This window comes from Betta splendens, chromosome 5, assembly GCF_900634795.4.
Source record: "Betta splendens chromosome 5, fBetSpl5.4, whole genome shotgun sequence".
In the NCBI taxonomy this organism is placed as follows: domain Eukaryota; kingdom Metazoa; phylum Chordata; class Actinopteri; order Anabantiformes; family Osphronemidae; genus Betta; species Betta splendens.
Window position 1 is genome coordinate 815,621 of NC_040885.2, and position 11,726 is coordinate 827,346.

Consider the following 11,726-nt stretch of genomic DNA (forward strand, 5'->3'; position numbering starts at 1 on the left):
GGTGTGAGAAAAACAATCCTGACACCCCATAATTTAAGTCAAAGCGTGGACTGGGTGATGGGTGTGTTTTACATATTTGACGTACGTAACATCCCGTTTTGGCTGCAGAAATCCGGCATCGCGCTACAAAAGCAGGAATCGGTCATCGATTCGGAGTCACCATGAAGGTTAATGAGAACAGACATCTTGGTTCCTCTGCTTTTGATCCCCCTGCATAGAGATTCTTCGTTTCTTTACGAGGTCACTGCCAGTAACCCGAGCAGAGCCATAAATAGTGTCCATCCCAGACAGGCCCGGTGTCTGTCAATACTCAGAAAGTTCAGACACGACATCCGCAAAGAGCGAACAGGAACGCGACTGCTGACGTCTAACTTTAACAAACACTGTCTTGTGACCCGGAGGATGAATTCGTGGATAAATTATTCCCGTCTTCTACAATGTTGGAACAAGTCTGTCAGGAACGGTCGCACAGCGCAGAGTGAAGACCCGGTCCAATGTGTGGTGTTATACTGCCCCCATGTGGCCGCCACGTGTCACTGTTAACTCGGGCAGTTTTTTGAGGTCATCCAGATTTATTATGGTGACAGTAAAATCCGATCTAGTGCCCTTTTGCAAAGGGCCAGTTTCCTCTTTAGACCCGAACTCCCTAAAATAATAAAACCCATAACGATGAGGTGTCTGGCATCAGCAAGAACTGTCAAGACAGAGGCTTCAGTCTCCCCCCCCCCCAAGGTCAGACTTCAAAAGATGATTGATTAAATTATGACTATTTCAATCCCTGCTGCCCAATGTGACCAACAAAGACAGGAAAACAAGCTTCAGCATTTTTTTAGGACTTTTTAATTCTAAACATCACATAGCACCTTAATCTGACTACAAAAAAGCAAAGTCCTGATCAAAAAGATCTGACTCAGTTCAACATGGTTTCATTGATAAATAAAACATCGAGCTCAAGGAGGAGCAGAGAAACACGAAAATGATCCTATGATCTCTCAAAACACTTGTGTATTGCATCAGTCTGCATGCATATTGAGCTCTTTCAGGGTAATTTACAATAAAACACAAAACCCTTCTGACAACCTCCTTTGATAAAATTCAAAGAAACTTACAATAGGAAAGACATACGACATTATCAAAAAGAAAAACTTGTTTAAATAACATCTGTGACAATATTAAAAAAATGTAAACTTAAAGATAAGAAATATTGCAAAAGTTATTTTCAGCTGATGAAAAAAACTGCAATTATATTTTGAGAAACAAAAAACAGGTTACATAACTGCCTCTTAATTTCAGGCGTAGTGTTCGCTCATGAGCATAGCTCAATGCCACAAGTTGCGAGATGTGAAGAGAAAATCTATATATGCAAATCTAGTCATACTGCAATTATAATAGTGTTGTGTGCTGCATGCACGCAAAAACTCTAGTGTGATTGTCAACATCTCTGAAGAGGCTCCCACCAAGGTGACGCTGATCAAACGTGACAGGATGTCACACGTGAAGGGATGCTGTAACAGATGCTCATTAGCCAACTGTGTTGTTGTGAAATGAAGTAGGCGCAACTGAGATAATGAAGAAACGCAGGACCTATTGCTCAGCCTCCATGAGCCACGTCCTTTAACGCACTTGACTCTAATAGAGATGCTGGAAGCAAACCTAAGTTGTCTGTCATACTGCTTCCACTCAATCAGACCTAGAAATGGAGCAGAGCGCTGACACATTATGTAACAATACTAGTAAATGAGGAAACTTTACTACAACAAATAGACCAGACACTAGTACACGGCTCTTTAGAGGTCTTCAGAAGCCAAAGCTTTGTATCCTCCCCTTTCACTGTCTGATACGCTAGAGTTCATCATGGAAGCCTCGGCGCTGCCATTTGGGGTGGTGTGTGACATAAGCAGCTGCTTCCAGCACAAGACGCATAAATTCTCCGACATCAAAAGAGTAGTTGGTAAACTTTGGATGGTCCCCAAGGGTGGGATGGTGACCCTGAGAAAAGCATGGGAGGAGTAAAGTGCATATGAAAAAGTCATAGAGCAACACACTCCCCCTAAGAGCATGGTCATTTGGTCTGACGTGTTTTTGCAAACTTTTAATTGCACATGATTGAAGATGTGCATGTGGGAGCCAGTGTGTGCATGTGTGACAGGTGAGAGGAACGGAGCAGGCTCATGCTGTAGGAAACTGATGGTTGGAACGGGAGTTTCCCCTACCTTGTCCTGTGGGAGCACTTTGTCCATTTTCTGCCAAGTCACGTATCGAATGCCCCGCAGCCCAGCCAAATCTCGATAGCAGCTCTCATCCTGACAATTATATCTGGGAGGGACAGATGCAGACATTTTATCTCTCGCTCTTCTCTATCCACCTCACTTTCACTCTTTCTTACTCCATTTTCCTCTCTCTCTCTCTCTCTCCCCCCCCATGCACATGGTTCCAGCTCTGTGTCACTAACCAAAATGCCCACATAGCACCATCACACATGCTTTACACACACACACAGACAACTGTTCTATCCAGGGTAGGCAGGTGTGATGAATGCCTGGTTAATTAGGCAGTATTTCACAGTCATACACCAAGTGGCTCAGGGGCACTTTGGGCTCAGCACGGTGCCAAAGCCATCGCTCTCCCTGCTAGGCTCTCCTGTTTTCAGTTTTCCACACAGACACACACACAACAGCAGATAAAAAGTGTCACTCACAGTTCAAAGATGACAGCCCAGTCAGGAAGGAAGAGAAGGTGTGTGAGACCTGCCCCGTGCATGCCTATAAAGATGTCAGAGTTGTGGGTGATCTTCAGCTGCTCCAGGAACGGAACATCACTGCAAGACAGACAGGAAGTCACAAATCAATCATCTTCACTTTGTAAACACTGTCATATAATGCAATTTAAAACATAGGACAATTTCTTCTTTCTTCTACAGCATTGTTACATCCCAGACTAGTGCTAAGCAGCTCCCCACAGCACCAAAGCGCTACATAACTCACTTATATTTGTAGTCCACCACACTGACCTCCAGTAAAGGCACAGTCTTGAGGGCATTTACCAGCTGTAACAACAACAGAAGGGTAAGCTTTCTGATCAATGACAGTCCAAATAAATATGGGCAGTGACTATATAAATCACAAAGCCTCTCTTTACCCATATTCTTTATAGCAAGTAAGATTTTAAATAGGCACTTAACAGCAGCAGACAGTAAATCAATGATGGAAAGGACGAGCTGAGGCAGTGGAAAAGTAAAGGAGACAAAGAAGAGGAAAGATTAAAAGGGAGGAGAAGAAGGAAACGTAGCAGAACGGGAGAGAGAGTAAGACACGCAAAAGAGAGAGAGAGAGACAAAAGAGGGGTGGGAAGGTGGAGCTGCACTTACTTCCACTTGGTTTAATATCCTTCTGTATGCTGTGCTGCGTTCCAGCAGGGTGACACGAACACGCCCTTCCTGTTAACACCATTGCATTTAATAATCAATCACCAAAACCCAGAAAAGACTGTCTGTGAAAACATAATCATTCAACATAACTGAAGAGCTATATAGCACAGATAAAGTAGCTGAAATCGCATTCAATATATACTTTTGTTAATGTGGAGTGATTTTTCTGACACACAGAAAATTTATACAGCCTCTATAAAAGGCTTGGTTTTTGTTGTGTTCCACTACTGCCACCTTGTGTTTAGAAAATTATTTACACATTATGGTGTCAACATTGTAGCACAGAAATAAACAATACAGGAACTATTCTGAAATCAAAGTGAACTTAATATTGCATCACCATCTGTACAAAATACAGCGACCCCATCTAAAAAAGGAGCAGGAACATGTGTGCGTGCGTGATTAATGCATTCTTAACAAGGATCTTGTAAAGTACTGAAAAACCTGCCATTCTCTCCAAGAGCTGTCCAGAGCAAATTATCACGACGTGGAGATAGCAGGAAAGGGTTGGCAGCGGCAGATGAATAGGACACAAAAGAGGAGAGCTGGAGTGTGAGTGTCTGGGTGTGCCATTAATCTAAGGATGAAAGAAGGAGCTGGGGAGAGGGTCAGGGCCGAGAAGACCTCTCATTCAGCACCCGGCCCGCTATCGCCAACAACTCCGTGTCTCATTGAAAAGCCTGTTAGCATATTTCCAGTGAAAGCCATGAATACCCAATGAGCTGCTCCGCAGGAAGGAAGGAGTTATTGGCTTTGCTGGTCATAAAGAAACAGTCAAGTACCTAAAACTTTGGCAGCGTTTAACTCCTGTGAGCCGTGCTGGAGAGTTATAGTACAGTAAGATAAGTAGGGAGGTGAGAGTAGAGCTGCACGTCTGAGCACACGCATATACACTTCTGAGAAAATAGAGGCACTGGTCAATTTAACTCAACAGTGTGACAGTATTATTCCTGTAGAACTACTGCCCTGTTCAATGCATTTTAAAAATGTCTTAGCGCTTAAAAGAGGCCCAAGCTCCTTGTTGACCTAGAGGGCTGTCTAAAGTCTTTCTGTCTCCAGCCCCATAACAGATGTACAAATGTCATACTGAAACCCAGTTGCCGTTGCATTTATTTGGAAAAATTAGAGCGCTATCAGTGTTCTGAACATGTGATATGCTCGCTAAATATGAAAATAAGAGCTGCCAAAACCAGACAAACTGACTGAGGTTGTTGAAACTAGGAAACAAATGCAGGTCATATGACTTATGCCTGTTAGTAACAGGACCTAATGGTCGCAAATTACAAAAAAGATGTAAATAAGATTCTCATCTTACCTTTGACCCATCTTGTGGGATGTTCAAACGATGAAGAACATGTTGGGAGAAGGCCCGGAACATCCCTTCACTTGAGCAATCGGCTATCTGTCATCAGCACAACACATATGAGCTGTCCATTTAAAAACTCATCCCTTTAATTGAAAATACTGCATTAAATTCATCACTTCATTCTACATAGTCAAAAAATAGGAAATATGTCATATACATTCATCAAATATTATTACTATACTATTCTACTATTGCATGGCACTGTAATGTAACACACTGGCCAAAACATCACATCACATCTAACAGCTGTAAACAAATTTCACTGGAAGGAATATAAAATGCACCATATGCATTTGTCAGGTCGCGGGATGTCTGATATACACTGGCACCGCAGCTGTGAGCACATGAATATAAACATGACATGTGCTGTAGGGGTAATCAAAAGCACTTGAAGATGACCTATCAATATTTCACATCTTGAAGCTGGAACCGCAGGGCACCAGATATTTATATGGTATCATCTTTATGGGAATCTCAAAGGAATTATCATTTAAATAACATAAGCACTCCCGGAGCTTTTGAATACATTGCATAAATATTTAACCTGAACTGAATGTTTATGACTAAACTGTATATCATTGGGAGTGGGGGAAGGGGGAAGTAAGGCTGGTGAGGGGCAATAACATTTGAAATTAAAACATATAAACCAACACACAAACAAGACATCTATAAAGACATCTATTAAGAAGCTGCATACACTGACAGGCACACGTACTGTATACAGTATATGAAGACTAACTTACAAGAGGTGTGTTGTAAAAAAGGCCATATCTCATTCTTGGGAGGAGGGAGAAGAAGGCATCTTTAAAGCACACCTATGGACAAGTGCAAATGAGGACAATAAGAAAGAATTCAGGTTGTATCAGATCTAAAATGTAGGCGGTACTGTAGGTGTCCCTGTGTGCTGCTGCGCATGAATGCAAACATGATTTTGCAACCTAAATATACCTTCCAAGATCATTTAATCAATGAGGTGGGACTATGTATGATAACTAAATTAAGTAATTTTCCCACCTCAGCTCAATGTGTAGTGGGCTTTGGATAAGCCTGCAACAAATGGTAGAGATGTCACTATGATTTAGATGTTGACAGTGATTTAATTTATTAAACTACATCATTTGAAATTTTATGAAGTAGCTGGTTTGGGAGTCTTGCATGTTGCGAGCTCAGCTGGCTGAGAGCGAAAGCAAGAATATCAGGATTTTTTAATGCATTATCTGTTTCAACACTGTTCTACGATTCCCTAGACCAGAAGTGGTCAACCCTGGTCCTCAAGAACCACAGTCCTGCTGGTTTTCCAACTCTCCCTGCCCCAGTTAATACTGATCACCTTGACCAGGTGTGTTCAGCCAATCAGCAGCTAACTAACACACCTGATCATGGTAATCAGTAGAGGACTGGAGGAGAGGACTGTGGCTCTCGAGGACCAGGGTTGGCCACCCCTGCCCTAGACAAAGACAGCTCACTCAGAGATGCCCAAAAGTTATTATATACTTACTCTTTTTGAGTCATAGGTCTTCAGGTGGATGATGTCATAATCTGAGAAAGCCTTCCATGTTTCACTGAACAGATCCCCGTAATCGTAAAAACTCTAAAAAGGAAAGAAATTTTTGTTAACATACAGTTACAAAATAATAAAATCAATTAAAATCAACCACCTTCTCCAATAAAAACCTGTTATCTAAACATTAGATAACGTTTAGATATTTTCCACATACCCTTTGCACACAGAGAGGAAACAATCAAGTAAAGATGTCTAGAGATCTTTCTTTTTTTACTGATTAAAGTCTCCATCAGGCTGCTAAGACACAGACTAATTTGTACTGGCATTAGCTATAGTGTAGTACATTTGTAAGTTCCTAATGTCTTGCTAGGTTGTAGTAAAAAGAAGTTCATTCCATTCATTTTTTGTGTTTAAGAGACAATACCTGTCAAATATAAGCTCTGAAAGGGTTATTTCCAGTAGTGCATCGTCTTAATCTGACCAGCTTTGTTTTACTGTGATTTACATCACATCATCAGCTTAAGCAATGAAAAGAATTAAGAAATCTCTAGATATCAAATACTCACTGTGTCCCACATGACGATGTTGAGATCTAAGCTGAAGGAGTTGTTAATGTGCTGGGAGATGTAAAGGTTCACAAAGTCGCAGAAATGATGGTACATGTTCACGCCTGTTGGGGACAAAAACTATTAAAAAAAATGATTTTTATCACACATTTAGCTTGTGTCACCCCAGCTGGCCGAATTCAAGCACAGGGCTTGCTCTTACAGATCAGTAAAGTGGTAAAGAACACCCCAGGCCGAGGGTTGATGGTCAGCTTTGTAGTTCTATGATCAAATCTGTAGCTATATATCTTTGACACTCAAGTAAAAAGAGAAGCACAGCTGTCATGGGATCACAACCTGGAGATGAGTTCCATCGGGGTGCAGGGGAGGCTGCTGGGTAACCCTGAACATTTAGGGAGGGTTTGCTGGGAATGCCTAGAAAAAGTGCAGACTTGGACTGTGGATAGTCAGACACTGGAATAGCTACTTTAAGGGAGTCCTGATGAACCTTTTCAATGTCAGTGTCCACTGATTCCCAGACTAGAGTGGTGATCTCTAGAGAGAAAGTTTGTTTTCTGCTAGAGAACTGGGAGTTTGTTGAAACCACCAAAATGCAAAATAATTTTTTGCTATGTATAAATTCTACTTACCAGCATCCAGTTTCATAAAGACAGTGGGTTTTTCAACGATGATGTCACAGTAGTCTTGCTCTATTGGATTGAAGTCCAGTTCTGTGTATGTCTGTAGCTCAGCATACCTACAGTAGAAAGACAGCACATCACATACGGCTTATTATAAAAACAAGCAAAGGGTTCCAACAGTGAATTGATTCTATTAAATCTTTTATAAGAAAGACTGGGAACCTTCTACTGTATGCGAAGAAGATAGAAAATGCAACACAAAAAAATACATATTTCAACAAGCAGCATCCTAACAGGCAGCAGGCTGGTGAACTAGAAGACCATAAGAGACCATTTGATTGTGATTTGATTTACTGCAACATACAGTAGCACCCAAGGCCAAACAAGCCGGCCAGGAGTTCCACTGCACCACAGACCCACTGTGGAGCAAATCTTTGAAAAAAAGACAAGTACACACTACCCCATATTCCTGGATGGTACTGCATCCAGCGCTTGGAGTAGTGCTGTGTTTTTAAGCACAAGTAAAGAAAAAGCTAATTACAGTACATGACAGAGATCAAATAAACTTTCATCCATAATTCAAGCTAAACCTAGTAACTGAAGCAGAGAGAAGTAAAAGCACAGCCTAATGATGGTCTGTGTTAAACCTCACAGTAAGTGTAATCCTCAGCAGCTGTCGCACATGTCTTACAAGCCTAGAGGCCAGTTGTCAAGTCTTATTTATGTTGCTGTGGTGGTTTTCTTTGCATGAGACATAGAGAGGTTCTGGTTTATTAAAGTACTTTGAATTCTGTAGTATAAATTAAGCCTTTTGAATAGTGACTGTATTTTAAGAGTGTTCTCAGGACTCATTGAGGTCACAAGATTTATTCAAGTTGCATCAAGTTGCACTAACTCTAAAGAAACATACAAAGCATAGTTAGCTTTTACTGTATACAAGCCTTACAGGACGTGAAATATTGGTTCTTATTGATCAAGAATAATTATATTGACTAAAATGTTAATGTGCCTGTCTGTGTGTGTGCCTAACCACGACTGCAAAGGGCTTTTGTGATCCCCCTCCTCAGCAAGTGCTCGCTTGTTCACTCTGCAGCGACCACCAATCTGACCCTCCTGGATGAAATCCTCCTTATATCTGTAGAACAAGCACAGATGAGTCTAACTAGTGGCAAGGTAGACCTTTTATGCTGTATCACTTTCAATTCTACTAACCTCTCGTGACTTCTGCGAGGATTCCGCAAGTCCAGGTAAAGATTAGTTGCCTTACAGAATCTTGTATGGCTGCTGCATTTTAATGAAGAGTCTCCCTGAAAAATAAACAAGAATAAAAATTTTACAGTATGCAAACCAATCTTAAGTCATACTGTTTTATTAAATACTATCTTTATACAGTGGTTGTTGAACTGCAAATAATAGTCAGTCCACTAGGACTAAGGGAGAGTCTTTTTCCATTGTGCCTGTATCTACAAGTTATTTCTTCCTGTTTTATCATAAGGCCTGTGGGAACTAAGGAAACGAGTGAGAAGTCCTACTGGTTTGCTGGCCTTGCACAGCACTTTAAGTTCCGAGAGGCGCTCCTTGACATAGCCAAAGTCAGCCTGCTTCCAGAAACGCTCCTGGGCTTCCTCCAGTGAACGAGCCCTGGCAGATCAGAAACATAAGCAAATCAGCACTGCTAAAATGAGTATTTGCATTTTCTGTTCAATAAAATGACAGACCAGTTGAGTCTTAACGATTGCCCGTAGCAAGAATATTGAAATTAAATTGTGCAAATGAGATTATAGTAAACTTCTGAGAACCACAACAGTACCATCCAGAATCCAACTTGTTACAGACTGGATAGCTAAAACGCTTCCCAGGATCACAATGCTTCTCATAACCCCAACAGCCAGATAAGTCCAGCAGCGCATCCTGTTGGGAAAATAAGTGTGAATTCACAGTTGTGACGACAGAGAGAAAAAATAAATTCTGGCAGAGGTTTGCCAACAAATTTCATACATTTTAACAAACCTATTGTCTGTTGAAACAATAAAACCTATAAAACAAATTGACACATGCTAACAGAAGTAGAAGAAAAGAAGCAGATCAAATGTGCTGCCTGGTATTGAAAGTCAAAAGTAAGAGTAGTGTTGTTGCTTTCACTCACTGTAAAAGAAAACTTAAATGACCAGTCTACCAGTGTGCAATAATAAACATCAAACAGTGAAAAGCTGTCGTAGATAAATATACATGTCTTACTTTAAATGGGCAGAGTGGGTCCAGGCGGCATTGTTTGGCGACCCTCTTGTTGTTGTAGAGGAAGTAGGGTACGTGCTCCGGTGGCAGGGAAATCCTGCTGTAGTTAAGAGGTGGTGTTGGTGCTTTGTGGCTGCTGTTCGACGCCTTTTCAGGAGAGATCACACTGGAAAACAACGATATGCCCAGCGCTACCAGGAGCAGCATAGTCAGAATTGCACAGACATGCAGGACAGCTGTGAGGAGAGGAGAGACAACAGACACAGACTCACACAGCGATCTTGGTGCAAAGCCTAACAAGCACCGCAGTAGACAAGCGTGTGGGCACAAGCAAGTGGGTGGGAATGTAGCACCAGGAGGACCCAAGCTCCGTTTAAGGACAGGTCCTATTGCAGGAAGTATAGCTGAGTTGACAGAGGAGTCATAAATAAGGTTAAAGAGCGAGCAAAAAGTCAGTGACTCTACACAGTTTAATTTCATGATCCAAGATATGTTGCTAAACAAATAAAGGAAGTGTATGCTTCAAATTCAGTAATCAATCAACCAGTTATTGCTGTTTTTACTGTTGTTTACCTTTCTGTTTGTCCTGTAAACTGTCAGGCTGCTGCTAAAAACACCAGAATTTCCACATTGTGGAATTCAAGTATGTCTAAAATGCGATCTGTGAAAATGTGGTAAATATAGTTCACAAATCATTTCATATCTAAAAGAATGTGCTAAAAGAAAAGCTGCCGGATATGACTTGAAGTTATTTGCAATGCTATTTTCACAACGACCAAATAACTGCCAGTCAAACATTCCCATAGAGTTAACGTGAGGAGTAAAATGAAGCGTTGCCGTAAATCAACAGTAATTAAATCTCTGTGTGACTGTTTAACGGTTCTCATAGGTTTCTATGTAAGCTCCAATGTCCCTGGCGTTAGTGAAGTCATAACTTTGCCTTGAACTGTACGGAGACGCGAAGTTTCCTTAAGCTAATGCAGTCTGATTAAAAGCTAGCGTTAACGGTCAACCGTTAAGCTAGCCGTGTTGGCGTTAATTAACGTCAGGGGTTTAACGGTATGTACCGTAGCCTTAGTTAGACTGAAGCAGCGTTGGGTGGTGCAGAAGTTATAACGCATCGCCTGCTTTTTCCTTTTCAGATGTTAAACTCTCCTACTTAATTGCAAGCGAATGCTTTGAATCTACTGGTTATCGTGTAGCGACGTGGGTTGCTCATGAAGACAAATTCTTATTAACAAACGGTAATTATACATGTAGTTACTATTAACTTCATGTTAGAAGCAGAACAGAAAAGCACGTCACATATCAGCGCTCAAAAAAACTGACATCAGACACAAACAAAACTCATTGTTGCTGGTCGTCTACGTAGAGTTGCTGTAAGCTTGAGAGAGACTTTACCTTTAATCCCAGACTGCTTTTCTCCAGACTGAAGTGAGGATGCCGGTAGCCGCCATAACACCGGAAACGCCAGAACCGCGCGTGAAGGTGATATACAGCAATGACCGGCAGGTGGCGCAGTGGACACACTTGATTTCAAACATGATAGGATAACTTCTGTATGTATGTATGTGTTTTGTAGGAGGTTTTACAAATAATAAACTTAAACTTTAAAAAATTAATACTCCTGGAATGTGGTATGTAACATCATCTGTAGGTCTGGGAATATTAAAACTTCTAGGAGTTTATAATTTGTGGAAAAGCAACAAAAGATTTATGTAAATGATGAACTGCAATTTTTTTTTTCCCACAGCCCAATAAATGTTTATTCATTTACATATGTATAGAGTTTAAACTCCAGGCTTCAGGATTTCAATCACAAGCTACTCAGACCTACACCACATATTGTGATTTGTAAGCAGATCAGAACAAGACATATGGTTATACATAACCATTTCTCTGTACAGTATTTGAATATATTCCTTAAATCATTCTGATTATTCATAAAGAAACAAGGAAGAATTTTCACAGTGCAAAAACTTTCACCATTTTCTACAGGTTTGTGGAT

At 41.0% G+C, this 11,726-nt stretch overlaps 1 protein-coding gene and 1 long non-coding RNA gene across 4 annotated transcripts; one reads left to right on the top strand and one right to left on the bottom strand.

Annotated features, from left to right (window-relative positions):
* Window positions 1-821: 821 nt before the first annotated feature.
* eogt (EGF domain-specific O-linked N-acetylglucosamine (GlcNAc) transferase) lies at window positions 822-11,244 on the bottom strand. Of its 3 annotated transcripts, none has more exons than XM_029151907.3 (16): window positions 11,120-11,244; window positions 9,722-9,954; window positions 9,294-9,394; window positions 9,016-9,124; window positions 8,696-8,790; window positions 8,514-8,618; window positions 7,493-7,599; window positions 6,864-6,967; window positions 6,292-6,384; window positions 5,537-5,608; window positions 4,743-4,829; window positions 3,368-3,436; window positions 2,985-3,046; window positions 2,699-2,818; window positions 2,214-2,316; window positions 822-1,989 (listed from the first exon to the last, which is right to left on the bottom strand). In XM_029151907.3, exons 2-16 carry the CDS (start codon window positions 9,923-9,925, stop codon window positions 1,843-1,845), a joined length of 1,578 nt encoding a protein of 525 aa, XP_029007740.1. In that variant the 5' UTR covers window positions 9,926-9,954; window positions 11,120-11,244; the 3' UTR covers window positions 822-1,842. The 3 variants fall into 3 exon arrangements, with proteins under 3 accessions (XP_029007740.1, XP_055365056.1, XP_055365057.1); XM_055509081.1 differs by having other exon boundaries at window positions 9,722-10,122; window positions 11,120-11,169; XM_055509082.1 differs by lacking the exon at window positions 11,120-11,244 and adding an exon at window positions 10,292-10,545.
* LOC129604128 (uncharacterized) lies at window positions 10,539-11,456 on the top strand. Its single transcript, XR_008694785.1, has 3 exons — window positions 10,539-10,777; window positions 10,861-10,962; window positions 11,147-11,456. It is a non-coding gene; the product is annotated as an uncharacterized LOC129604128 (long non-coding RNA).
* Window positions 11,457-11,726: the final 270 nt, after the last annotated feature.

Bases quoted from the DNA above. Each gene is read 5' to 3' on its own strand.
- eogt (XM_029151907.3), bottom strand. From the start codon at position 9,925: ATGCTGCTCCTGGTAGCGCTGGGCATATCGTTGTTTTCCAGTGTGATC. The intron at 9,395-9,721 runs GTAAGACATGTA...TTTTCCCAACAG, and splicing joins ACCCACTCTGCCCATTTAAA to GATGCGCTGCTGGACTTATC. The intron at 2,819-2,984 runs GTGAGTTATGTA...TCTGTCTTGCAG, and splicing joins GTGGTGGACTACAAATATAA to TGATGTTCCGTTCCTGGAGC.